We start from the raw sequence: 28000 nt of genomic DNA, 5'->3' as shown, positions 1-28000 counted from the left end.
AGAGTTCTGCTTCCAAGGGTCTAGCTGGGCCTGGATTGTGGTCAGGTGGGCCCTGGCTTTGGCTTGTGGTTCTGTCTCCAGGGAGGAGGGACTGGGGGGGTGTGGAAGGTGGCAATTATGATGACACCTGGCAACTGTGGGCCTGTGTTCTCAGCACAGATGTGGACAGGAGCCTGCTGGGGCCTGTTCAGCTATGCGAAGTCTGTGGAAGGAGCAGGCTGCCCTCACAGGAAATGCGAGTTCTCAGGTATGGTATTTGGCCATTTCCTGCCCTCAGATCAAGTGCTGCTCCCGGCTTTACCTCCCTTTCCTGGGCCTCTTTTGTACGCAGAACCGACTGCCTGGGGCCTGCCCCCCTGGCAGGGGACCTTTGGGGTCAGCAGAGGAAACAAATGCTCCAGAGCCTTGCAGACGGGCAGGGCCCCGTGAGGGGCACACTGAAGGGGACCCGGCAGGAGAAGGCTAGTTCAGCTGGCTCCAGGCCTGAAAGCCAACTCTGTGAGGAGAGTGAAGTTCCCTATGTGGGAGGTCTCTATCTACCGCCACCCCCTCCAGCCTTCCACGCATACACACTGTATTGGTTCCTGATAGCTGCTACAGCAAGTTACTACAAACACAGTCACTTCCCACAAATCTGTTACCTTCTGGTTCTGGAGGTCAGAAGTCCAAAATGGGTCTTACTAGGCTAAAATCAAACTGTCAGTAGGGCTGCATTCCTTTCTGGAGGCTCTAGAGGAGAATTCATTTTCTTACCTTTTCCAGCTTCTACGGGCTGCCCACTTTGCTTGGCTGCTGATCCCCTCTATCTTTAAAGCCCACGATGGTCAAGTCCTAATGGATATAGCTAAAGTGTATTCATTTTCATTGTTGTATTGTATTCCATTATTTAAATATACTACACTTTATCCATTGTTCTGTTAATGGGCATTTGTGCTCTTTTTTTTCATATTTGATGTGTGTTATCATGAACATTTTGCTGTCCATTCCTGGATCGTATGTAAAAATGTTTCCCCAAGGTATATACCTAGAAGTAGAATTGCTGGGTCATAAGGTATGCAAATATTCAACTGTATAAGACAATGCCAGATTGCTTTTCCAAGTGGAACTAGGAATAATCCTGCCAGAAGTGATGACTTGGTATTGTCAGACTTCCTAATCTTGTCAAGCAAATGAGTGTAAATATCTCATTATGGCCCTGATTTGCATTTCTCTCATTATTAAAGAAGCCAAACATTTGTTCATGTTTGTGTGCCACAGGAATTTTCTGTTCTTGAAATGCCCATTCATATCTCTCACCCAGTTTTCTATTGTCTTTTTATAATTGATTTGTAAGGTTCTTTACTCTTTTTTTTTTTTTTAAAGATTTTATTTTTTTATTTGAGAGAGAGAGAGTGTGAGAGAGAGCATGAGAGGGGAGAGGGTCAGAGGGAGAAGCAGACTCCCTGCTGAGCAGGGAGCCCGATGTGGGACTCGATCCTGGGACTCCAGGATCATGACCTGAGCTGAAGGCAGTTGCTTAACCAACTGAGCCACCCAGGCGCCCCTGTAAGGTTCTTTATTCTTGATTCTCATTTTTTTCCCCCAGTAATATGTGTTCGCAAACTTATTCTCCCAGTTGTGGCTTTTTTTTTTTTTTTAATTTTCATCTGCAAGTAGTCAATTTATCATTTAACAACTTTATGGTTAGCATAAAATAGCATAGCTTTTGTGTCTTGATTAAGAAATCCTCACCCAAGGGATGCCTAGGTGGCTCAGTCAGTTAAGGGTCTGCCTTCAACTCGGGCCATGATCCCAGGGTCCTGGGATCGAGTCCTGCATTGGGCTCTTTGTTCAGTGGGGAGCCTGCTTCTCCCTCTGCCCCTCCCCCCTGCTTGGGCTCTCTCTCTCTCTCTCTCTCTCTCTGACAAATAAATAAAATCTTTAAAAAATTCTCACCTGAAAGTAAAACATATATTCCTTATATTTTCTACTAAAAGTTTTGTTCTTGAGTCCTTAAGAGGGCTGGAATTTTTGTTTATGATGTGAAGCATTTTTCTTCCATTTCTGATCAGTCATGCTGCTCTCTTTTTCCTTCCAAACTTTTGTTTGTATAGATCTATTTCTGGGCTTTCTATTTAGCTATTCATGAACTGTTACCACTGTGTCTTTAATGAATGTAACTTTATAATAAATTTTGATATCTGGCAGGACAAATCATTCCTCTCTATGATTCTTCAGAATTGTCTTAGGTATTCATGCCCTTTATTCTTCCATATTTTGCAATCATCTTGAGAAATTTCACAAAAGTACCTTTTGGATTTTGACTGGAATTCTACTGAACCTAGAGATCAATATGGGAAAGAGTTGACAATTTTTATTCATGGCCATTAGATATCTCTCCACGTATTTTGCTTTCTCAACATATTTTTGTAAGTTTTTTTTCTTGAGGGAGGGAGGAAGGGGCAGAGGGAGAGTGAGAGAGAGAATCTTAAGCAGGCTCCATGCCCAGTGTGGAGCTCAATGCAGGGCTGGATCTCACAACCCTGAGATCATGACCTGAGCTGAAATCAAGGGTGGGAGGCTTAACTGACTGAGTCACCCAGGCGCCCCCATGTGTTCAGGCTTCTTAAGCCATTTTTTAAATTTGTGTAACAAATGAGTAAGAGATGAAATTTATTTATTTTTATTGTTATTTTTTTTTAGAGTAGCTCTATGGGCAATGTGGGGTTTGAGCTCACGACCCCAAGATCAAGAGTTGCATGCTCTACCGACTGAGCCAGCCAAGCACCAGTGACATGCAATTTTTTTTTTTTTTAAGATTTTATTTATTTGACAGAGACACAGCGAGAGAGGGAACACAAGCGGGGGGAGCGGGAGAGGGAGAAGCAGGCTTCCCGCCGAGCAGGGAGCCCGATGCGGGGCTCGATCCCAGAACCCTGGGATCATGACCTGAGCCGAAGGCAGACACTTAACGACTGAGCCACCCAGGCGCCCCCTGACATGCAATTTTAAACAGCAAAATGAAACAAACACACACACACACACACTAGGGAAAAGTCACAAATAAATGATTCTATGGAGACAGAGTTTTTTAAAAATGCTATTCATGATTTAGTAGAATTAGGAGTTTGCTACCGTGTTGTTTAACAACAATTACTTATATCGCTCATTTTTTGAGATTTCATTCCAACGAGAGCCGCATATTGTTATCTTGGTTTAATGGCTGCTGATAGCGAGACTTCCTGGAAATGGAATACATTTCCAGTCGCTATCTTTTTTTTTTTTTTTAAGTTTATTTATTTATTTATTTATTTGACAGAGAGGGAGACAGCGAGAGAGGGAACACAAGCAGGGGAAGTGGGAGAGGGAGAAGCAGGCTCCCCGCCGAGCAGGGAGCCCGATGCGGGGCTCGATCCCAGGACCCCGAGATCATGACCTGAGCCGAAGGCAGACGCTTAACGACTGAGCCACCCAGGCGCCCTCCAGTTGCTATCTTAATTGAATTTTGCTTATCGTGTCATAAAAGTTGGGCTCTAATGAAGTTTCTGCTCTGGTGGCACACTGGATACCCTCATAATTTTCTTTTTATTCCTTTTGGCACACATGAAGAGCCCAAAGCTGACAAGGATCCCAACACAGTAAAAGTTGGTGGCTTCATTCTAGGCCCTTTTAAGGCCATAATCGATAGAGCCATTGGCACCCATCACCCCCTAACCTCCAGGCAGGGGAGCTGCTCGCTGGGAGGCAGCAAGCGACTGGGCTGCTCCTGGCTCCTTCCCCGGAGTCAGGGCTGGTCCCACACTGCATTCAGTTGTCTTCCTAGTCTCCTCCAACCTAGAAAAAATCAGCTTCATTTTTCATGCTTTGACACTTTTGCAAAGTACTAGCTAGTTATTTTGTAGAATGTTCCTAAATTTGTTTGGTGTTTTCTTATGATTGTATCAACATTATGCATTTTTGGCAAGAAGTGATGATATACCCTTCTTTTTTTAAAAAACTCAAAATTTGACTTTTTTTTTTTTGAAGATTTTATTTATTTATTTGACAGAGAAAGAGCACAAGTAGGCAGAGCAGGAGGCAGAGGGCCCAATGTGGGACTCGATCCCAGGATCCTGGTGTCATGACCTGAGCTAACGGTCTGACTGAGCCACCCAGGCGCCCCGATATACCCTTCTTAGCGCGTGGTATCAAGGGGTACCTGATGTCAACATGTCCCGTTACCGGTGATTTTAACTTTGATCACTTGTTTGAAGTGGTGTCTGCCAAATTTCTTCATTAGAAAGTTATTGTTTTCCCCTTTGTAATTGGTAAGTATCATATGGGGAGATATTTTGAGACTCTGCAAATATCTGTTTCTCATATGTTCATCCTCTAGTTTTATATATCCATCAATGAGTCTTTTTTTTTTTTTTTTAATTTGAGAGAGAGAGAGTGAGAGAGCACGAGAGGGGGGAGGGTCAGAGGGAGAAGCAGACTCCCTGCTGAGCAGGGAGTCTGATGTGGGACTCGATCCTGGGACTTCAGGATCATGACCTGAGCCGAAGGCAGTCGCTTAACCAACTGAGCCACCATCAATGATTCTTGCCTGCAGTGATTACAACTCTGGTGCTTGCCAAATGGTGATTTTCTATTTCCATCATTCCTTCTATATTATTAATGTAGAATTCTACAGTAAGGAAGAGCCGTCCCTTTTCTCCTGTTAACTATTTTATCAGCATGGACTCAGGTATATTTAGTTTATAGGTTATAATCTATTACTATCATTATTTATTTTGTTGCTAAAATTGTCCCAGGTTTGGTTTTGGGGGACTTCCCCAAAACTTCTGGTTGGCTTCTATGTCCTTCTGACATGCCCCTGTCATTTTCAGGGCCACTTCCTTACTTTATGGCAGCACAAAACATCTCTCCCCCTCCCCCACATCTTGCATTTTTCCTGCTCCAGTCCTGGGATCAACCACTTCTCCAAAGAACCCTCATTCTTTTACTTAGAAACCAAGATCTGAGTACTAGGTGTGATCATTGCTATGAGGTTCACTGCTTGTGGGCCATCTCAGTGTGCAGGGCTAGAAAATACATATCCAGCATCTCTCTATCTCCCCATATGTGTCTGAAGTCATGAGTTCATACTGGTACCTTTGATTCCAATCCAACACCATGGTCTTCATTCTAGTCTTCCCCTGTCCTTGGTTGTAACTCTTCTCTCTAACAGAAATCTAGCTCTTATTATCTACAATACAGTTATTTGCTTAACTCCAGCATGTACATAAAGTTTCAGAATTGCAAATTCATTGTCCCCATGACAAACAGATGCACTAACTAGAATACATTTTTGTACAATTCTTATCTTCAGCTTTATATCATCAACATATTATTTTCCAAAGTTACTTAGGCTAGTTCTTTTCTTCTCTGTCCCCTTCAAGGTGGTTACGACGTTTATTTATAATACACTTAAGTTTGCCATTTGGATTTTTGCCTTGTCCTGATTAATTTTAATTATTTATTTGAGGAGGGGGGTGTATGTGAAACATGCTATGGTTCCAAGGGTCAGAATACAAAAAGCTATACTTAGAGAAGCTATACTTCCATCACTCCCCCTCATTCCTTTACTCCCATCACCTGTTTGCACCCACTCCCTCTCATAGATAACCAATCTCATTAGCCTGTGACTTACCTGTCCTGTATTTTTTCCCCACAAATGAGCATATATACCTTATAGCTCCCTTTATTATATGAAAGGTAGCATACTATATATATTCTTGAACATATTGCTTTTCTCACTCACCAGTGTGGCCTGGAAATCATTCCATATCAGTTCATAGAAATTTTCCTCTTTTTTTTTTTTTTTTTTTCAGCTGCATAATATTCCATTGGGCAGATGTACTATCTTTTATTCAACCACTCTCCTATGTATGGACATTTAGATTGTTCCTAATATTTTGCAATACCATCAATGCTGCAGTGAATAATCTTGTGCCTTTGTATTTTCTTATTGATGAAAGTGTATCTTCAGGGTAAATTCCTAGAAGTGGGATTGCTGAGCCAAAAAGTTAGTGCGTATGTAATTCTGTCAAGTGTTTCAGTGGTCTCCAAGACCACTCCCAGTTCTGGGATTCACTAGATGCACTCACAGGCCTCAGAAATTGTTATACTCACCACTAAAATTTATTACAGTGGAAGGATACAAAGCAAGGTCAATAAAGGAGAAAGATGCTTGGGGTGGAGTCTAGGGGAACCAGGCACCAGCTTCCAACAGTACTCTTCAGCAGAATTACACAGCACGCCCTTACTCCCCCAGCGATGAACAGTAGCAACATAAGTCAAGTTTTTTTTCTGCCAGGGAACCTTCCCTGAGCCTGAGTTGAGGGTTTTTAATGCCCCTGGGGGCGGGGGACAGGGGTTGGTCACATAGGCACAAAGTACCTTCCTGATTAACTGCAGTTACTGTAACTTCATGACTCAATTTCAGACCTTAGGAAAGAAGGAGATGTTCCCCATAAGGCACAAACCACATAGATAGGCCAGTACAACGTGGTTCAAAGTTCCAAGCATGCAAAATACTCTTACCAGTTTGTAGCACAGGGCTCCATTCCCAGAAGCCAGCTGAAGACCAGTCTCACACGCAGGTCCTATGAGAATGTGCAAGATTTAAGCAACTCAGGGCAGCTGGGTTAACTCTCCTGCATATTAGGTATTGCTAAATTGTCCTTCAGAGGGTTTGTACCAATTTGCATTCCCATCAACAATGGGAATTTGTTTCTTCACGGTGTCACCAACAAATTGTGTTGTCATAGTTTTTAATTTTTGCCAACCTGATAGGTAAAAAATGTTCTTAGTATTGTTATAATTTGCATTTCTCTAATTTCAAGTGAACTTGAACATTTTCCCATTAAATGGTTTATTTTTACAAATTGAATGGCTTTAGGTTTTCAGGCATGTAATTGACTTTCATATATTCACATTATACTCAGCTAGTTTGCTAATTTCTCCTTTTGTTTCTAATTATTTGTAGATTCTTTGGGGTTTTATTTTCTTCTTTCCAATCTTTATGCTTTTAATTTCTCTTTATCTCATGGCACTGCCTAGGGCTGCTAGTACAATGTTGAATAGGTGATTGTGGACACTTTTGTCTTCTCATTTTCAAAGGGAATAATTCTAATGTTTCCCCATTTTAGGATATTTGGAGGGGGGGTAGATTCCCTTTGTTGGATCAAAGAAATTGTAATTTTTTTCGAGGATTTACAAAAAACCATGAATCAGTGTTGAATTTATCAAATGCATTTCCTGCATCTCTAAACATGATCATATGGCTTTTCTCTACTTATACAGGATTTATGTATTTTTTTTTTTTTTAAGATTTTATTTATTTATTTGACAGAGAGAGACACAGTGAGAGAGGGAACACAAGCAGGGGGAGTGGGAGAGGGAGAAGCAGGCTTCCCACTGAGCAGGGAGCCTGATGCGGGGCTCGATCCCAGGACCCCGGGATCATGACCTGAGCTGAAGGCAGACGCTTAACGACTGAACCACTCAGGCACCCCTGTATTTTCTAATAGTAAAATCATCTTTGCATTCCTAGTTTAAAACTGACTTGACTGTGGTATATTTTTCCTCTTTATACAGTATCAAATTTGATTTACTAACATTGTACTTAGAGCATTTACAACTATTTTTATGAATTAAAGGGATCTATAATTTCCATTGTTGTACAATAGTTCTCTAGTTTTGTTATTGAAGTTAGAATGATTGGGAAGTTTCTCTCTTCTTATTCCCTGAAAAACAATTGTATACACTGGGATAATCTGTTACATAAAAGTTTGGTAGACATCCCATAGAACATTTTGGGTCTGGTGTTTTCTTTGTGAAAAGGTTCTTAATTTCTGCTTTCATTTCTTTCTTTTTTAAAATTTATTTTTATTTTATTTTATATTATTATTATATAGAAAGAGAGAGATGGGGGTGCTGTGCAGAGGGAGAGGGAGAGAGAGAATCTCAAGCAGACTCCTCATTGAGCACAGAATCTGATGTGGGGCTCCATCCCAAGACTCTGAGATCATGACCTGAACCGAAATCAGGGGTCAGACACCTAACTGACTGAGCTACCCAGGCGCCCCTACTTTCATTTCTTTCATCATTGTAGAACTTGTAAGGCTTTCTATTTATTCTTGAGTTCATTGGATTCATTTTGTTTTAGGAATTTAATTCATCTAAGTTTCAAATTCATTGACATAAAGTTGATGTTAGCATTTAGTTAATATTTTTAATCTTCCTGTGTCTTTATATTCCTTTTTGCATATATAAAAGACTTAATTGTACTTTGTTTTTAAATGTTTTATTTAATTTCACCAGGGGTGTGTCTAACTTACTCATCTGCTTAAAGAACCAATTTTGGACTTTGTTGATTCTCTTATTATATTTTTGAATTCTATTTATTTCTGTCTTAACTTTATTATCTCCTTCCTTTACTTATTTGGGTTTATTCTATTGTTTTTCCCACTTTTTGTCATGGGCATCTTATTTATTTTCAGTCTTTCTATTTTCTATTATAAAGTCTTTCTATTTTCTATTATTATATTTTCAGTCTTTCAGATTTTCTATTATAAAGTAGTTAAAGCTATAGATTTCCCACAGAGCACCACCTTTTATATCACCCACAAGTTTTAGTATGTTATCACTCATTATGACTCATTTATAAATATATTAAAATTTCCATTATGATCTCTTTTTTGACTTCTGGGCTATTCACAAATTTTTTAAATCTTATATGTACATATTTATAAAACTTAAAAAAATATATGTATTCCATCTTCATGGATCAGAAGACCGGGTATTATTATTAAGATGTCAGTTCTTCCTAACCTGACCTATAGGTTCAATACAAATCTCAATAAAAAATAAAGCAAGCTAGAAGGGTGTGCCTCAGTGGCTCAGTCAGTTGAGTGTCCATCTCTTGATTTCGGCTCAGGTCATGATCTTGGGGTCATGAGATTGAGCTCCGTGTCTGGCTCTGTGCTTAGCAGAGAATCTGCTTGAGATTTTCTTCCTCTCCCTCTCCCTCTACCCCTACCCTTGCTTGCACTCGCCCTCCCCAAAATAAATAAATAAATCTTAAAAAAACAAACAAACAAAAAAACCCAGCAAGCTAGGGGCACCTGGCTGGCTCTGTCAGTGGAGCATGTGACTCTTGATCTTGGGGTTGTATGTTCAAGCCCCATGTTGGGTGCAGAGATTACTAAAAATAAAATCTTAAAAAAATATATAGACTCCTATTTTGTAGATATCAACAAGCTGATTCTAAAGTTCAAATGGAAAAGCAAAAGACCTAGGAGAATCAGCACAATAGTGAAGAAAAACAAAGTTGGAGGACTCACACTACCTGATTTAGAGACTTAACTATATAAAGCTACCATAATCAAAATGGCATGGTATTGGCAATAGAATAGACACATACAGCCATGGAACAGATAGAGCCCAGAAGTAGACCCACATACAGTCAACTGATCAAATATGCAAAGGCAATTCAATGGAGAAAGGATAGTCTTTTCTGTAATGATTGAATGTACTGTAATCATTGAATGTCCATAGGCAAAAAAAGTTAATCTAAACGTAGATTTTATACCCTTTACAAAAACGAATTCAAAGTGGATCATAGGCCTAAATGTAAAACACAAAACTATACATCTTCGAGAGGAAAATATAGGAGAAAATCTATGTGACCTTGGGTTTGTCAATGAATTTTTAGATACAACACTGAAAACAGAATCTATGAAAGAAAAAAAAAACTGTTAAGTTAGACTTTATTAACATCAAAAACTTCTGCTCTGCAAAAGGTGCTGTTAAGAGACTAAAAAGGCAAGCCACAGGCTGAAGAAAATATTTGCAAAACATATATCTAATAAAAAGACTTGTATCCAAAATATACAAAGAACTCAAAACTCAACAATAAGAAAACAAACATCCCAAATTAAAAGTGAGCAAAGAGATAATTCACCAGAGACAAATAAACATATGAAAAGATGCTCAACATTATTTGTCATTAGGGAATCACAGTTTAAAAGAATGAAAAAAATGAGCTAACACTACATATCCATTAAAAGGACTAAAATCCGCGGGGACGCCTGGGTGGCTCAGTCGTTAAGCGTCTGCCTTCGGCTCAGGTCATGATCCCAGGGTCCTGGGATCGAGCCCCACATCGGGCTCCCTGCTCTGTGGGAAGCCTGCTTCTCTCTCTCCCACTCCCCCCTTGTGTTCCCTCTCTCGCTGTGTCTCTCTCTGTCAAATAAATAAATAAATAAATCTTTAAATAAATAAATAAATAAATAAATAAATTAATTAATTAAAAAAAAAAAAAGGACTAAAATCCGGGACACCTGGGTGGCTCAGTGGGTTAAGTGTCTGCCTTTGGCTCAGGTCATGATGCCATGGTCCTGGGATCATCAAGCTCTCTGCTCAGCAGGGAGCCTGCTTCTCCCTCCCGTTCTGCCTACTTCTGCTCTCTCTCTCTCTCTGTCAAATAAATAAATAAATAAATAAATAAATAAATAAATAAATCTTCAAAAATAAAAATAAAATAAAATAAAATAACTAAAACCCAATAAACTGACAACACCATTTGCTGATAAGGATGCAGACAAACAAACATTTTCACTCATTGCTGGTGGCAGTGGAAAATGGGAGAGCCACTTTGGAAGAAAGTTTGGCAGTTTCTTACAAAGCTAAACATAGTTTTACCATATGACCCAGCTCCCATGTTCCTAGGTATTTACCCAAATGATTTGAAAATATGTTCACACAAAAACCTGCATGCAAATGTTCAGCAGCTTTATTCACAATTGCCAAACACTAGAAACAACCAAAATGTTCTTCAATAGGTGAATGAATAAACTGTGGCAAGTGAATACAGTAGAATATTATTCGGTGATTAAAAAAAGAGCTATCAAGCCATCAAAAATTATGGAAGACCCTTAAAGTGCATATTGCTAAGTGAAAGGAGCCAGTCTGAAAAGCTATATACTGTACGATTCCAGCTATATAACATTCTGGAAAAGGTAAGATATACAGTAAAAAGGCCAGTGGTTGCCAGGGGTGCGAGAGGAAGGAGAAGGGTTTAATAGGTAGAACACAGAAAATTGTTTTAGGGCACTGAAATTCCTGTATGGTACTCTGTGATGTCCTAGTGGATACATGACCCTATGCATTTTTCAAAACCCATAGGATTTTAGAGAGCAAAGAGTGAACTTTAACATATACAAATTTTTAAAAAATCATTTAGGAGACCAAGGGATCCCGGGATGGAAGGCAGACTGACAAATAACTACAACTGTATTACAAATGTATGTGACATACACAAGAATTCTAAATTAAGCTATTAAGCCGTTTGTTAGAGACTTCTAATTTAATTGCGTGGTAGTCAAAAGACAATTTCTGACTCTTCTTTGAAATTTGCTGAGTCTTGGTTTCTTGCCTGGTACATGATAAAGTTTTATAAATGCTCTAAGTATAGGCATAAGAAAAATGTGTATTCTCTAGTGGTTAGATGCCGAATTTTACAAATGACCATTAGAAAAAGCTCATTAATTGTGTTATTCAAATAATCTTGATCTTTGCTAAGTTTTTGTATTTTTGACTCCTTGGAATAGATACACTGAAATTTCTCATTATAATATCAGAGCTGTCAATTTCTCTTGTTAGTTATACCCATTATTATTTTATATATTTGAAGACATTTGTCAGGTTCATATATAGTTAAAATTAACATTTGTGGTGTACTGAACTTTTATCTCTAGATAATGAATCTCTCTATTCCAAGTGATACTTTATCTTTTTGTCTGGTACTAATATGGCTAAATCAGCTTTCTTTTGATGACTGTTTGCCTAATAGAACTTTTTTTTAGAAGATTTTATTTATTTAATTGAGAGAGAGACAGAGAGAGCACAAGCTGGGGGAGGGGCAGAGGGAGAAGCAGACTCCCCGCTGAGCCGGGAGCCTGGTGCTGGACTAAATCCCAGGACCCTGAGATCATGACCTGAGCCGAAGGCAGACGCTTGACCCACTGAGCCACCCAGGCACCTTGTCTAATAGAACTTTTTCCATCCTCCTACCATCAGCCTTTCATGCTTCTGTTTTAAATGTGCCTTCTTACAGGGTGACCAAATTGTCATGCAAATCAAAACTCTTATGAGAGGGTAAGGGGACACCATGAGTCATTACACCAGCACAAGGGACGTGAACTGGATGTGTTCTGGGAGAACTGGAAATTACTGGCCATCCTCTGTAAACTTTTAAAAGGCTTAATCCATGGGGCACCTGGGTGGCTCAGTCGGTTAGGTGTCCAACTCATGATTTCAGCTCAGGTCATGATCTCAGGGTCGTCAGATGGAGCCCCACGTCCAGCTCCACACTCAGTAGGGAATCTGCTTGAGATTCTCCCTCTCCCTCTGCCCCTCCCCCTGCTCTATAAATCAATCAATAATTAAAAGGCTCAATCCAACCATCTCTTTTAACTAGTGATAATCAATGTACCGTGTCTCATTTCTCTAATCTCAATTATTGTCATCTGCTTTTTGTTTCTTTTCATTTTTTTCTTTCCTTGACTTCTTTTGGATTGAGGGTTTCTATTTGTTTTTCCCTTCAGTCTACCTTTTCCCACTACTGTTCTCTAGGTATATCACTGGAATGGTTGTCCTTGAAATTTTATCATGCAAATGTACCTTTGAACTCTTGGTTTTTCTGTCCTACACCCTAAACAATAGAAAGGTTGTAGGATTGGCTCAGATTGTCCCCCTGCTGACATACATTACTGTTGCCCATCATTAATCTTTTTTTCCCCCCACAAATGGACAGGATTTTTATTATTTAATACAATCAATAGTTGGATTTGCTTACATGTTTACCATGTTTGATTGCTCATTGTTGGCATCTGAGGCTGTCCTCCTGAGATAGTTTTCCTCCTTCTTCTTTTTTTTTTTTTTTTTAAGATTTTATTTATTTGACCGAGAGAGAGATAGCGAGAGCAGGAACACGAGCAGGGGGAGTGGGAGGGAGAAGCAGGCTTCCTGCCGAGCAGGAAGCCCAATGTGGGGCTTGATCCCAGGACCCTGGGATCATGACCTGAGCCGAAGGCAGACCCTTAACAACTGAGCCACCCAGGCGCCCCCCTCCTCCTTATTCTTTAGAAACTCCATTAAATCAGGTCTCTTACAAGAATGCTCCCTCAAATTCTGACTAGCTATAACTGTCTTTATTTTACCCTAGTTCTTGACAGATAATTTTGCTAAGTCAACAATTCTAGATCAGCTATTATTTTCTTTTTTTCCAAAGATTTTCACTCTCTTCTGGTTTCCTTGTTGCTTATCAACTCTTGTTTCTTAACAGAAGACTGTGAACACCTCTCATTTGTCAGTGATCTGTCTTCTCTCTAGATGTTTTTGAAGACCTTTGTCACCGATGTTCTGCAGCTTTATTACAATGTGTATAGCCGTGGGTTTCTTTTTTATGGACCCTGCTTGGGATATGCTGCTTCCTGAGTCTACGGATTCCTGTTTTCCAAGTTTTTAGAAAATGCGTTGCTTTTATCTCTTTAAATCTTGCTTCTCCATTTCTCCCCCTGGGTCTCCAACTGGATGCATGGTAAACCTTGTATCTCCCGAGTCTCTTTGCCTTTCTTTCACATTTCGGCTGTGTGTTCCAATGTGCTAATTCTCTGTATCAAATCTGACTCGGTTTTTTTCTTATTAGTGTTTCCATTTCTTCTAGAACTTCAGTGTCTTCCCTCCAAAAACTTCTTTTTGCCCCTTCTTGTCATTAGTTCATCTTGTAATTACGACTTTCGGGTCTTTGAAAAGTTTGTATGATAGTGGTTCTAGAAACTCTGCATCTGACAGTTCCAACACCTGCAGTCAGGAGCTGTTGGTTCTTGTTTCTGTTTACTCAGAATGGATTGCCTTCTCACAACTTTCAGAATCTTTCATTTTGAACTCTTTGCTTGATCTGCTTAATATCCTTCTAGTCAGTATTGCTATCTCCTTCCCCGCCTCTCCTGTACCGGCCTTTCCAGTTAAGCTCTATGATGCTCTATGCCACTCTACCATTTTGGTGCCCCAGGCCTGGCTCCCGACTTCTGTGGTCACCTGGCTACTCCTGATCCAGATATTCGGCGGGGGGGGGGGGGGGGGGGGGGGGGGGGGGGGGGCGCGTTGTTTGTTTTTTTGAAGAATTTCCCCTGGAGATCTCTCCTACCTTTTGCAAGACTAGCAGCGCCTGCCTGTCTGTGTAACCAAGGTTTCAGTTGTGGGAAGCTGTGGGAGAGAAACCTCCTCGGAACTTATTCATGACACTGGAAGCATAGCATTTTCTAAAACATTTACAAAATCCTAATTGCCCTGAAAATCAGGGGTGGGTGGGCCCCATGGGGAACAAATTGTTAAGTAAGAAACTTCAGAAGCGAAGGAGGGAACTACGAGAACATCGAGGCTGGAATCCAAACTTCCGGTTAGTGGCTCCCAGGCCAGTCTCTGATGTCTGAGAAGTGGTGTCAGCAGAGACTGAGCTGCATCCTTTCTTTGAACAGGTGGCAACAGAAAGCAACTGCAAGGTAAAGTGCAGATCCCACTATCCGTCCATGAACTTGAACCAGCTTGAGGCACCAGAACACACCCAGTCCCCGTCTCTGGAGATGCTGTTACGCAGGTTGAGGGCTACGGAAGCCCAGCAGAATGACAAGTTTGCCAACATCCTGGATGTGGTGGGGGAGTTTGGCACATTCCAGCAGAGGCTGGTGGCCCTCACCTTCATCCCCAACATCCTGTTGGCCTTCTTCATGTTTGCAGACATCTTCATGTTCACAGCCCAGAAGCCTTATTGCAATACCAGCTGGATACTGGCAGTGGACCCCAACCTGTCAGAGGCTCAGCAGTTGAACCTGACCCTGCCCCGAGAACCCAATGGCAGTTTCCAGACATGCCTCAGGTACTTGCCTGTGGCCTGGGATCTGGAATCTATTATCCAATTTGGCCTCAACTACACAGAGTCATGCCAAGATGGGTGGATCTATCCTGAGACCAAGAAGCGATCACTGGTCAATGAGGTGTGCCTTCTCCTGAGTTGTCTATAGCTACCCCACAGCCCCAGAGACGTGCCCTCACCCTCACTGAACAGGTGGGGAAACTGAGGCTCGGGGAGGGGAAGCAACTGGTCCAAGGTGACCTTGCAGAGGCAGAGCCACGGCAGAAATGTAGGATCCCAGTTGTCTAGGCCTGGCCTCACCTGTCTTAGCCAGGAAGCTAGAGCTGACTTGAATGTCAAGGCAAATGTCAGCGGGCAGTCTGTCTAGGGGATTGCTCCGTAGTTGTCGCTCTGCCCTCTGAACTCACACAAGATAGAGAACTGGGGAAAGCAGCAGCTTTGATCAGGTACCTCTTACAGGGTTTCTCAGCCAGCGCTGTAACCTGGGCCCTTCACTGCACAGACCTGCCCAATTTGAATCTCTAGGCTGGGGCCCAACATCTGTATTTGGGAAAGGGTCTTCAGTGATTCCAGACTTTGCTCAGTTACATTTTTACCTATTCCCCATTTTGGCATGGGCCTCTGGTCCCCTCTCTCCAGGCCTCGCTCCCAGGGTCTGCCAGATGCAGGATGGGCACATGCACAGCTGCCTGTTCCTGTCCCAGGCCCCTTCTGCCTAAAGGTCCACCCTGGGTGGGGGGGGGGTGGTAGTGGTGGAGGGGTGTAGGCTCAGTCCCTGGACCCAGAAGGCTGACCCTGGGTAGAGGCCTGTAGCCAATCCTGCGTAAAACCCCCAGTTTGACTTGGTGTGTGGCAAGGACCGGGACACGGAAGGCGTGCAGACCATGTTCACAGCCGGCCTCCTAATAGGGTCCCTCATCTTTGGGTTCGTAAGTGACAAGTGAGTGTCCCGGAGTTCCCTCTGGTCCCTGGAAGCCCCTGCCTCCTCCTCGTGGGCATTCAGAGCTAGAGTCTCAAGCTGGGGGAGGCCAGGGTAGGGGCACTCTGGAGGCCTACGCACGGCTCAGGACCGGCCCCGGGTGTCGGGCCGGGCCAGCCACGGAGGTCCGCGCGCTTGGCGCAGCCTGCCTTGGACGCCCGCAGGCTGGGCCGCTACCCCACCATCCTGATGTCGCTGCTGGGGCTGGCTATCTTCGGCTTCGGGACAGCCTTCGTCAACAGCTTTCACCAGTACCTGTTCTTCCGCTTCGCCGTGTCCCAGGCCCTCGTGTGCTACGCCATCAGCAGCGTGTGTTTAGGTGAGGCCCAGCGGTCGGGAGAGGGGTGGGGGAGGCGGGAGGCGGGGCGCGGGCGGGGCCGGAGGCGCGCAGGGGGCGGGGCCTCGGGGGTGCACCGCGGGGGAGGGGCGAGCGTGGGGGCGGGGCTGGCGCGTACCTACGGGGAGCCCGCAGGACTAATAGGGTTGAGGCCCAGTCGAGGCTGGCCGTGGAGGGAGCTTCCCCACGGATCGTCCTGGGGTTGCTGGAGAGTCTGTGCTCAGACTGCCCTTCCACCCTCATCCTCCATCCTAGCCGCCTCGTACCCCGCACATTCCCCCGTCATACCTCTGGCGTCCCCCCCACATGGCTTATATTTACTGAGACCTTCAGAAGGCCCGGGCCAGCTGCTAAACCCTTTACATGTACTGTGTCATTTCATCGTGATGTACTCTTCTATTATCCCTTTAGCAGAGAAGGATACTTGAGCCTCAGGAAGTTAACCAACTTGCTCAGGGCCACACAACAGTTACATGGAGGAGTTGGGATTTCATCCCAGGCCTGTGGGACGTGAAAGCCCCAAGTGCCCATACACTCATTCCGCTTACAGCTGCCATGGCCTGGTGAGCTCAGGGTTCCCTGGCAAGAGACCTCTTCTCCTTGGAGCTTGTCCGAGGGAACTGGCTTCTTCACAGAGCCCTAGGCCTAGATGGCCAAAGCCCTGAAGCACTAAGAACAAAGATAAGGACACAGACTCCTTGCCCCACCACGTGTCAGGCCACCTGTGAGGAGTTGTGCGCCGAAATGGGCCATTTCTGCGAGAGAGACACGTGGTCAGGCAGGAGGCGTTGAGAGGGAGCAGTTAGGTTGAGAAGGGACTGGAGGCTCTATGTGCGATTGGAAGTTCAGGCAAGGGGCCTAGGGTGTGTCCTGGGGGCACAGAGGCATCCTGCTTGGCTTTGAAGTACTGTCGAAACTTCACCCAGGTTGAACTGTCCCAAGCAGGGACTGGGGCATCTCAGAAGGCTGGGTGCTGGGGTAGCCCCAGGGATCCCGAGCTGACCATGATTTTGTCCTCTTGGCCTCCGCACAGCCACTGAGTGGCTAATGGGCCAGCACCGGGCCCACGCCATCATCCTGGAACACTGCTTTTTCTCTGTGGGAATCCTGTTCCTGACCGGGCTTGCCTACAGCCTTCCCCACTGGCGGTTGCTGTTTCTGGTGGGTGGGGCACCTGTGTTCCCCCTCATCTCCTACATCTGGTGAGCAAACAGGACGTGCGCAGTGACAGGTCTGATGGGCTGGAAGTTGAGGGGTGGAGGGTCCTTGAAGGGGTGGAGTGGGTGGAAATTTCCCTTGGAGAAAATGCATGTGGATGAAATGAGAAAGAGCCCAGGGCAGAGCCTTTGGAACCCTAACATTAATCCCCATCAGAGGAGACGCTCAAAGAGATGTCAGAGAAGTAGTCAGAAAAATCAGAAGGCAAAGTGTTGAAAGGCAGGGTTGAAGGCAAGAAGGGTGTTGCTGGGGAAGAGTCCCCTGGCCTTGGGGACCTTGAGCTGGCTTCAGTGGAGTGGCAGGGGTTTGAGGAAGGAGAAGGGGCTGAAAAATGGAGCCTTCCAGGAGACGACTCTTGCCACAGTGCTGGGCTGAGGTGGGCAGGGGGAAAGTGATGACATGGTTGGCAGCCAAGACAGTCAGGGTATGTGGTCAGGTCAGGGTATGTGGTGTTCTGAATGGTGGGGAGTCAAAGACAGGAACCTGAGACCCCCAAGCTAGGAAGGGACACGTGTGATGGGAGAGGGAGGGAAGAGAAGGCAGATAGAGAGTGAGAGGAAAAGACAGAAATCACCTGGTTAAGGTGTAGAGAAAGGATCAGGTTTCACCTTGACATCATCATGTTTAATCTTTTCAACCCTGAAAGAAGGATGTGAGTCTCATGTCCTGGGGGCTGAAGGGGTGGGGGTGAGAGGAGAACTGAAGCTTCAGAGGATCAAAATAACTTGCCCAAGGCCACACAGCTACAAAGTGGCAGACCTGGGATTTGACTCAGCCTGTGTGGCTCTGAATTTTACCCACTGCACCATACACAACACGGATTGTAAGAGGTGGAGTTACCGGTTAAGAGGGAGAGCATGTAGGTGGCTTGGAGACCTTCCAAATTCCAAAGTTGGCGACCATCTTTGGCAGTCATTGACATTCCCAAGTGTGTACCGGGGCCAGCTGATGCCAGGTGGCATGACTCTGTCATGGCAGCTAGGAAATAGTGTTTCGTGGCTTGACCTTAAAACATTTTTAAAAAGCAATAAACGCATGTGGTTAAAGACTAAGTAATACCAAAAGGTTTGTGGTGAAAAATAAGTCAACAATTTCAGCTCCCCTCAGCTCCCCCAGTTCCTTCCCCAGAAGCTGTCACACTGTGGACTCTTAGCTCTTTCTTCTGGTAAATGCCTACATAGTTCTACATTCTGTGAGTAGACGGCTCCTTGAATGGGGCACATTTTTCTTCAGACATGTCCTGTCAGCTGTTCCTTCACTGACACTTGACAATATCTTGGGCAGGTTCCATCTCTTCACAGTCAATTTGTTTTTCTTTTTTTTTTCAAAGATTTTATTTATTGGGGCACCTGGGTGGCTCAGTCGGTTAAGCGTCTGCCTTCTGCTCAGGTCATGATCCCAGGGTCCTGGGATCAAGTTCCTCGTCGGGCTCCTAGCTCGGCAGGGAGCCTGCTTCTCCCTCTCCCTGCCCATCCCCCTGCTTATGCTCTCTCTCTCTCTCTCTGACAAATAAATAAATAAAATCTTTAAAAAAAATAAAGTTTAAAAAAAAGATTTTACTTTAGAAAGAGAGAGCAAGTGAGTGGGGGGAGGGGCAGAGGGGAGAGAGAGTCTCAAGCAGAGTCTGGGCTGAGCCCAATGTGGGGTTTGATCCCAGGACCCCAAGATCATGACCTGAACTGAAATCAAGAATCAGATGCTTAACCGACTGAGCCACTCAGGCGCCCCCTCTTTACAGTCATTCTTAATTGTAAGAAAAAAATCTCATTTTGGTCATTCAGACTCACTTTGAGGCATTAAAAAATCCAGTCTAGTTCAATTTAAAACTTGATCTTACATCTAGTTCACAGCTTCTCCCTGGGGGCTAACCAGCTCAGGCTAGTGTTCTGACCTTTGCCCTTCCTCCTTTGTCTATCTGCTCTGATCTTCCAGGTCCTAGGCAGGGGATAGAGCATCAGAGAAAAGAGACAAGTGCGCAACAGGGGCTGTTATCGGTGGTCAGTGTCCTCTGTAGGGCAGATATTCGGAGGCAGGTGCCTTCGGGGCCCATGTGTGGGTCTTCAGGGGTCCACTTGGTGTTTCCTAATGCTCCAGGCACTGTCTTTATGACCTCTCCACACTCTGTCTCTGGCAATGCACCCATAGCCTCTTTCTGCAGAGGTCTCCTTGCCCTAGCACATGGGGTGCTTCAAGATAGCAAGATCCACTTGGCCAAAAAGACTCTCACCATCCCCATTCCCCAGCCTGCCATTGTGCGTGTCTCCCACCAACTTCCTGTCTGATCATATCCAGGGGAAGGGGGGTCCCCCATCTCTGGGTTTGCATAGATCCTCCAACTTGAGGGCATGTGAATGAACTCTCCCTGTAAATGACTGCCTGCAGTACAAGGCAGCCCCCTCATTTCTGAATCAGTAAGCTCCAGGCAAAGAGTGGGAGGGCAGACTCCCTTTCTCAAAGGTGGTCTCCTTCACCAGGCTTGAATAAATGAAAACAACCTGGGGAAGGGAAGAGAGTCTCACTGTCACGAACTGGAAATTTCCGGCCTGACTTGGTGGCTGGGGGAGGTGGCTACTGGGCTGTTTTGTATTTTTATTATTATTATTTTAAAGATTTTATTTATTTATTTATTTATTTATTTATTTATTTATTTGCAAGAGAGCACAAGCAGGGGAACAGCAGAGGGAGAGGGAGAAGCAGGCTCCCTGCTGAGCAGGGAGCCCGATGCGGGGCTCAATCCCAGGACCCTGGGATCATGACCTGAGCTGAAGGCAGATGCTTAACCGACTGAGCCACCCAGGCGCCCCTTATTATTATTTTTAGTGAATCCTGTCCTGAATGTGGTAACACCTCTCTTTAGAATGTGAGGTTATCAGTCATTGTTTAATGGCCTTGGGACATCAGCTGAAATTCTAAGACAAAAGTTTCCATGTCATGTTCGGTTACACTGCTCTTCCTCATTCTCTGATTTTATTATTTTCTCAATAGCATTTGAAATTTGTATTATGAAAATAAAATTGCAAAACATTCTCAAATGTTTTTGGGGATACAAGTTAGAATTTTCTTTTTTTCCCTCTTGCTCCCTACATTACCTGTGTCCTCTGGGGTAATTTTTTTTTTCCTGCTTGATTATTTTGGCCCCTTTTTCATTGAGAAGTTGTTTTTTTGTTTTATTTTTTTTCAACATTTGGTGCTTTTTGGTCATCCCTTCATCGTTAAGAGTAACTTACTAAGATGCTAATGGGAAACTGTGAACAGAAGCTTATTGCCTGGCAATCTTGTAGGGCAATGCCTCTCAAATTTCTACGAGCGGCAGAATCAATCACATGGGGGCTGGTTAAAACATCAATGACTGGGCCCTGCCCCCAGAGGGTCTCAATCAGCAGGACTGGGGTGGGGCCCCAAAATTTGCATTTCTAACAAGCTCCCAGGAGATGCTGATGCTGCTGGTCCGCTGACCACACTTTGAGAACCACTACCACTGGGTGACCAAATGGCAGGTGCCTTTTTTTTGAGGGATCCCAAAGTCAGGGCGTTGCCTGGCTCAGGTTGCTTTGTTCCCCAGTGGACTGGGAGCGGGGACTCTTGTCATCATCACGGAGACTTCCACTCCGTTCCCCTGTGTTTGTCCTCAGCCTGCCCTAGGCTCTGGGTGCAAACCTCAGAGGGAACTGGAGTCCCGTATCTGAGGACTGGGGTGTTCAGGGTCCCCTTGCTACATGTTGGGACTTGCCTCGTGGCCACCGGCCTGGCTCCATCCACTTCCGGGCTATGTGTATGTTTGTTAAATCTTTCTTCCACCCATCCTCTCTCCCACTCTCTTTGTTGAGATCCTTTTTCTTTCCTCTAGTTTAGAGTGGGCACGTGCTCAATCTCCCATCTTTTTGAAGAAGTCCCAGGTGGGTGACTTTCTTTAGGAGAGTTCCCCAGCCTTACTGTGGAGAAGGATGGCAGGGGGACTGTCTGATGGCCCCTAGTGGAGGGCAGGAGCTGGGGCAGGCAGAGAGAATGAAATGGCCCCTAATGTCAAGGGCATGTGTTTACACGGCTGGCCATGGAGTTCAGGCAGGGGCCTGGATCTGGGGGGGGGGGGGGGGGGCAAGAAGTCAGCAGGGGCTGATGGCATAGTTTGTAAAGAGTGCCTAATCAGGGCCCTGAGGTCCATACCAGCTCTGCCTCTGTGACCTTGGGCAAGCCCTTACCCCCTGAGGCTGGGAATAAAATGGGGATAATCATACTAGGTCCAGGGTTGGGCAGGGATTAAACTGGATGATTTATATGTAAGAGCACCAAGCACATTCCCAGACACCTCATAAGTGCTTTAAATGTTCACCTGTGTGGATTCTGGCTGCCTGGGAAGATCAGGAAGAACCGAGGGACCAGAGTTATTCCAAGGTCAGAGGCAGTGGGCAATGTGGCAGGGGAGAAGGTGGGACAGAGGGGACCTCTATTCACGCAGGCAGGGGCTAGGCCCTGGGGTCCCCCATATCCTCCAGGCTGTTAGGAGACAGAGAGGGAACAGGAGCAATGCCGACCATGAGAATGGGGCCCTAACAGAGGGGGTGGGCATTGGTGCCCTCAGCGTGTCTGGGCAGGTGGGGCCGAGCCCTGAGACAGAAGGGTAGAAAGCGTGTGCAGGGAGCGGAGGGGGGAGAAGCTACAGCTGGGGCAGAGGCAGCTAGGACCTGGGGTGACCCTGAGCGGCAGTGGGGGCTGTGTGTGGCCTGGGGAAGGGCTGACCGCCAGCAAGGGGCAGAGGCACCTTGAGGTGGAGGGTCACTTTCAAGGCCTCCAACATCCACGTCACCTCACATTGGCGGTCTCTGGGGCATCTTAGAAGGATGGCTAAGAGCGGGTGGGCCATGCAGGATCGTGCCGGAGTCCCCGCGGTGGCTGCTGATGAAAGGGAAGCTAGAGGAGGCCAAGCAGGTGCTGTGCTATGCGGCCAGTGTGAACAAGAAGATCATTCCCTTAAGTCTGCTGGACAAGGTAAGAGGCCTCGGCCTGGAGCGGGGCCGGGGCAGGGGCTGTGGAGGAGTCTCTTCCTTCTTCGGGAGACCTCTGCCCAGAGGCTGTCCCCAGTCCACCGCTCGAGGAGAATGGTGACAGCAAAATCGAACCCTGCCTGCGGAAGGCCAGAGACCAAGCTGGCACTTGGGGGGGGGGGGGGGTTAGGTCCTGTGGGGGTGGGGAGCAAGCTGGGGTCTCGGTCTGGCCTCTGGCTGGTCCTGCTTGTCCTGTAACTGCAGCTGCCTGGGAAGAAGGTGACTAAGGCCTCTGTCCTGGACTTCTATAACAATAAGCACCTCCGCAAGGTGACCTTGGTGATGGGTTGTGTGTGGTGAGTACCGGGATTGGCCGGCAGGGACTGCAAGCAGAACCTGCCAGAAGCTCTGGTGAGGGAATGGGCAGGCTGCAGGGGGGCAAGGCCAGAGGATGCTGGCTTGGCTACAGGTCCAGAGCTCTGTGCTTCTTTCTGTCCCCCATCCCCACCCCGCTCTGCTCGCCTCTGCCTCTGCCTTTATTCCTGCCCTATCTGCTGTATCTCCGCCCCCCTCCCCTCTCTCTCTGAGTGTCTCTCTCCTGGCTTCATTTCAGGTTTACTGTGGGTTACAGCTATTTCACGCTGAGCCTCAAGCTGAAGAATTTGGGCGTGGACCTCCACTTCACACAAGTGATTCCTGGCATCATGGAGGTGCCCGCCCGGCTCTGCTGCATCTTTCTCCTTGAGCAGATGGGGAGGAAGTGGAGCCTGATTGCGACTCTCTTCCAAGGCTCCCTTATGTGCTTGCTTGTCCTTATCTTCCCCTCAGGTACGGCTCACTCTCCCCTCGGTGCCACTCCGTCCCCCCAGCCTTCCTGCTTCCTTAGACTCCTTCCTCCTACCCTGTTTGGCCAACAAGACACCCTGGGAGTCAGCTGGGGCACCCATGGCCCTCCTGCCCTCCTGAGCTGGTGCCGGTCACTGGAGCGCTGCCCTCCTCAAGGGAGAGTCCCGAGACTGGGCTCTGGAAGCTCTCAGAAACCTGGAAGAGGAGGGGGTGCTGTCCCGAGGAATCCTCCTTGTGTGTGGGGAGTGGGTGGCCTTCTTCCAGCCCGCGTCAGATCTGATGGTTAACAGATGCCTGCAGATAGTCCTTCAACTAGTACCCCAGGCCCTGCCTCTCATCAATAGCCTCTGACTGGGAAATGCCTGTTATCTGGACCTTCACCAGGAAAAAATAACCTGCCCCCTGAAAATTGAGTGTAACAGGGGGCTAAGCTCTCAGAAACATTCTTACAGGGAGGCCTCTCCTTCCCAGGAGGGCACAGTACCCTTCAGCTCAGAACTAGACAAGCAAACTGGGGGTGGGGGGGTGAAGGCGCAGCAATATTTTCAAAATTGCAAAGATCCCTGGGACGATGAATATGCCCCAGGTCACAGGGCTAGAGAGTGGCCGGCTGAGGATGTGGACATTAAGATGTCAGTGCTCTCTCCGTCAGAACCGCTAACCACGAGAGCCCCCTCGGCTGCTGGGGCCAGGGAAGGGAAGCCGGGTCCGGGGTCTGCCTCCAGGGGAGCCCTCCTGTTCTCTGGGGGCTAGAATTATGTGTGTCTTGCCTGGGACCCTTCCTCTCCTAGATGCTGGCCGTGTGGACCAGCTAAAACAAAATGGGGCAACAAACACATTCTTAAATTGCTGTTGCTTGGTAGCTTTTGTAAAAAGTGGGCCTATACAGAGTCAAACAGAAATGTTTAAAACTCTCAAATGTGTGAGAGAAACTAGGAGTAGAATCCCCAACAGATAAAGCTAGATCTCCAGTTTCATCCCAGAGCCAAGAGAAGCTGGGGCCAGAGTGGGGAGTGGGGCAGCGGCGGGGCCCGGCAGAGGCTCATGGAGGAAGAGCTGCAAGCGGCCAGCTCCCCCGGGCAGTGAGCACCAAGCCGGAGGAATGGGCTTTCCTGGATCTTTTCTTCCTCCTCTTCCTCCCTCAATGCGCAAGTCTGGCTGCCCAGCGTTGGGGATCCTGGCTCTAGGGACCGAACACTTCCGGGCCCCCGTGCACAGTTCCCTGCTTCCTCCACCTTGCGGAGGATGGGAGGGAAGGTGGGAGGGCCCTGAGCAGGCCAGGGGTAGGGGAAGCTGCCTCAGGTGAGGATGTGGAAGACAAGAATGAGGCTGGAGGCAGAGGTGTGGGGGCTGAGAGGCCAAGGGGTGAGCAACTCTCCCACTGCAGTTATATTAACTTCTGGCCTGGCTGGGCCTGAGTCTGCTGACCAGCTGACCAGGTCCGGGGACGAGGGTGGGGGGGTGGGGGGGGACTACTCAGATGCCTTCCAGGAGGGATGTAAGGAGAGCAGATGGGTGGCCCCCCGTCCCCCACCCCAGACTCAGGTGGCCACGTTGTCTGGCCACAGAGCTGAAATCCATGATAATTGTGATGGCCGTGCTTGGAGAGTTCAGCCTGGCGGCCTCAGTCTCCATGTTCTTCATCTACACCGCGGAGCTCCTGCCCACTGTCCTCAGGTAGGCAGCCTGGCGGGCAGGGCCGTGGGGGCTTGGCAAGGGCGCGGGACCCAGGCGCTCCGGGCAGTGAGAGTGGCTGAGCACCTGGTGACAGGCACGCGCTGAGTGGTTTCCCTGGATCACCCCATTACCCCCCCAAACTTCGTCGTTAGCGCTATCTCAGACAACAGAGTCAGGTGGAGGCCCGACCGCAGATGGCAGAACCAGGCAGTCTGAGCACGGTCTCGGCCTTGCACTGCGCGGGTCTGAATGTGTCTGGGCTGCTCTGAGGCTCCGGCTGTAGCTCCGTGGAGGGGGGGGGGGGGGGGGGGGGGGGAAGCCCGTGGTCAGGGTGGCGGCTCCCCCTCCCCGCCCAGCTCCACTGCCCTGTCTTCTCGTGCGCACCCACCCGTGCCCTGGCTTTCGCTTCTCCTGCTCCTGATCCGTGGAGCAGGCCCCCAAGAAATAACCGCCCGCCCTGGATCAGGGGGGAGCCAAATGCTCCGCGGGCGCTTGGTGAGTCGGGACAGGCTGGAGACTGGAGCATGTGAGGTTTGGGGAGCTGCTGCTTCTACCCCACCTCCACCCAGCCTCTGGGCCCAGGAGGCCTCCTAGATGAGCTCTCACCTCCCCTTCCAGGGCGACAGGTCTGGGGCTGGTGTCTCTGGCCTGGGCAGGTGGAGCCATCTCATCCCTGGCGGTCAGCCACCAGAAACTCACCCTCCTACCCATATGTCTCTGCTGCGTCTCAGCCACCCTGGCCTTGTTCCTCTGCTCCCTGCTACCGGAAACGCAAGATCAGGCTCTCCCTGATAACCTGGAGCACTGGTTCCTGCAGACAAGGTAGGTGGGCGAGGCCCCTGGCCCTGGCCCCTGAGAGTGTGTTGGACACCGTCCACCCTGCCTGCTGGCCAGAGGGGCCTGTGACACCAGGGCCGCTCTGTGTCTACAGCTGTCTCCCCAGCTCTCCTGGATGTCACCACCTACCTCCTCCCTGCAGCCTGGCCTCTGCCAGCTTCCGTCCTTTTGGCTCTCCTGACCAGCCTGGGCCAGGCCTTCTCCTTTCCTCCCCCTCTGGCTGCTTCTCTGGCCTGGGTGCTGCCCCTGGAGATGGCCTGGGCTCTCTCCCTCCCAGGGCACAGGGCCTGGCTGGGGACCAGCTCTCCGAGTACCTCTCCTGTCCTATCCGAACTCTCAGCTTCTCAAAGAGGACCCGGTCTTGATTCATGACTCTGACCTCAAGGCTCCAGCAGCCCAGAGCCCCGTTTGGGCACTTCTGGCCTCATGATTGGCAGAACCATGCCTTCTGGGGTTTGTGCCAACGTGGCCCCTCGCTCTCTCCCTGGACCTGAGGGGACCCGAGAACCAGTGAGAGGCAGAGCCTACCTGATGTCCTCCAGTGCCCTGTGCTCATAGCACAGGGTGGCTGCCTCTGGCCATCCTCTGCCCTCCTCCCCACCATCCTTCTCCTCTTTGCCTCCCTCCTCAAACTCTACTGATACCATCTGTGCTAGGCATTGTACCCGGGCTGGGCTGGCAGGTCTCCAGTCTTAAGGGATATTTTATGGGGAGAGAGATGCGCCAACAGTTTTCCCCTAATGGGCTCTGAGGGAGGGATGCACGGGACCTATAGAAGGCCCTGGAGGGAGGAACTTTAGTTTAGGGAGTTGGGGCAGGCTTCATAGAGGAAGTGACATTGGGGGAGGGCTTTGAAGGATGAAGAGGCGTTAGCCCCGTCTAGGGAGGGGGAATGCAATGCAGCAGAATCGCTAAGAACACAGACTCTGGAGCCGGAGGGCCTGCACTTCTGTCTCTGCTACCGCTTCCTAACATGTGCCCAGGGGAGTTACCTAATGCCTCAGAGACTCAGTTGCTTCATTTGCAAAAGGGAATGATAACAGAGTAATAAAAATAGCTAACATTTACTGAACCTTTACCGTGTGTCAAGTCCTGCTCCATACATGCCTTTTCATACATTGTCCTCACAACAGCCACGTGCAAGATAGGTCCTGTCACTACCCCCCATTTTACAGATGAAGAAACTGAGGCATAGAGAAGCAGAGACATGTAGCCTAGCCTTTCTCTCTCGTGGGGCTTTGGGCAGGATTAAGCCCACATAACGCGCGTGGCGCAGAGTTCTGGCATGTGGCAAGTGCTCAGTAAATGCTAGAGATGGACCCCCAAAGATGCAGGAGCGTGAAGGGTCTGGGTGCTGTTGGGAGACGGCACACAGCCGGTCCTGGAGGTGAGGGTCCCTCACGGGTACGTGACAAAGCCCACCTCTCAGGAATGCAGAGCCAGGCTTGGCTACAGCGGCTTCGGAGGTACTGCTTTTCTTAGCTCCTGAAGATGCAGCTCATGACTTGTTCTCCAATGGCTTCCTCAGGAACATGGCTGAGGACCCGTTCGCCAAGGAGGTAGTGTCTGGTGATGGGACTGCGGAAGTGATGAAGAACACCATTCTCAGTTCCACGATGCTGAAATCGGACCTGGACATTCTCTCCAGTGCATCTTGGCAGAACGCATCTTTGCACGGCAGGGGAAAGGAAACAGACCCACAGAATGACTGAGCCCCAGGCCCCCAGATGATCTCGGTGGGAGCTGAGTGGCTGGGTGTGGGGCTGTGCACTCCAGGCCACGAATTCCACGCCCAATCCAGCTTGGGGGCAGGTCAGTCCTGCTCGAAGGCCAGCCCTCGAGATCCAAAAATGGCCCCTCCTGGGCGAGCTAGGGTGTGATTCATTCTAATAAAGGTGCCATGTTGGACTTGAGATGGCGAGGTCAAAATTGGCTGTGTGTGGAGAGCCCAAAGACCCAGGCCCGGAGGAGGATGGGTCGAACAGTCTCCCTAGAGTCCTTTCTGTCCTTAGCTAAACTTGGGGACAGCGAGGGGCTCTCTGTATTGGGGCAGGGGGATGGCTGTGTCTGTGAGGGCTGGGAGTGAGCAAGGGCAGGACTGTGCCCGCACCACCCACATCCTCTAGCCCAGGCGTCTGCTAGCGTGGGTGGGCTTCCAGCTCATGTGCAAGCTGACATAGACT

At 47.7% G+C, this 28000-nt stretch overlaps 1 protein-coding gene and 1 pseudogene across 1 annotated transcript; one reads left to right on the top strand and one right to left on the bottom strand.

Annotated features, from left to right (window-relative positions):
• Positions 1-3: 3 nt before the first annotated feature.
• Positions 4-27663, top strand: SLC22A14 (solute carrier family 22 member 14). Its single transcript, XM_032409180.1, has 12 exons — positions 4-247; positions 14547-15062; positions 15778-15881; positions 16085-16239; positions 17291-17459; positions 22341-22459; positions 22714-22813; positions 23071-23285; positions 24691-24742; positions 24849-24980; positions 25599-25802; positions 27346-27663. The coding sequence occupies exons 1-12, from the start codon at positions 194-196 to the stop codon at positions 27527-27529; spliced, it is 2004 nt and encodes a 667-aa protein (XP_032265071.1). The 5' UTR covers positions 4-193; the 3' UTR covers positions 27530-27663.
• LOC116635207 lies at positions 3161-3833 on the bottom strand (annotated as a pseudogene).
• Positions 27664-28000: the final 337 nt, after the last annotated feature.

Source organism: Phoca vitulina, unplaced genomic scaffold (assembly GCF_004348235.1).
Source record: "Phoca vitulina isolate PV1807 unplaced genomic scaffold, GSC_HSeal_1.0 scaffold10, whole genome shotgun sequence".
NCBI lineage: Eukaryota > Metazoa > Chordata > Mammalia > Carnivora > Phocidae > Phoca > Phoca vitulina.
Note: the sequence above shows the minus strand (reverse complement) of the source record. Positions and strands in the feature narration are given on the sequence as shown.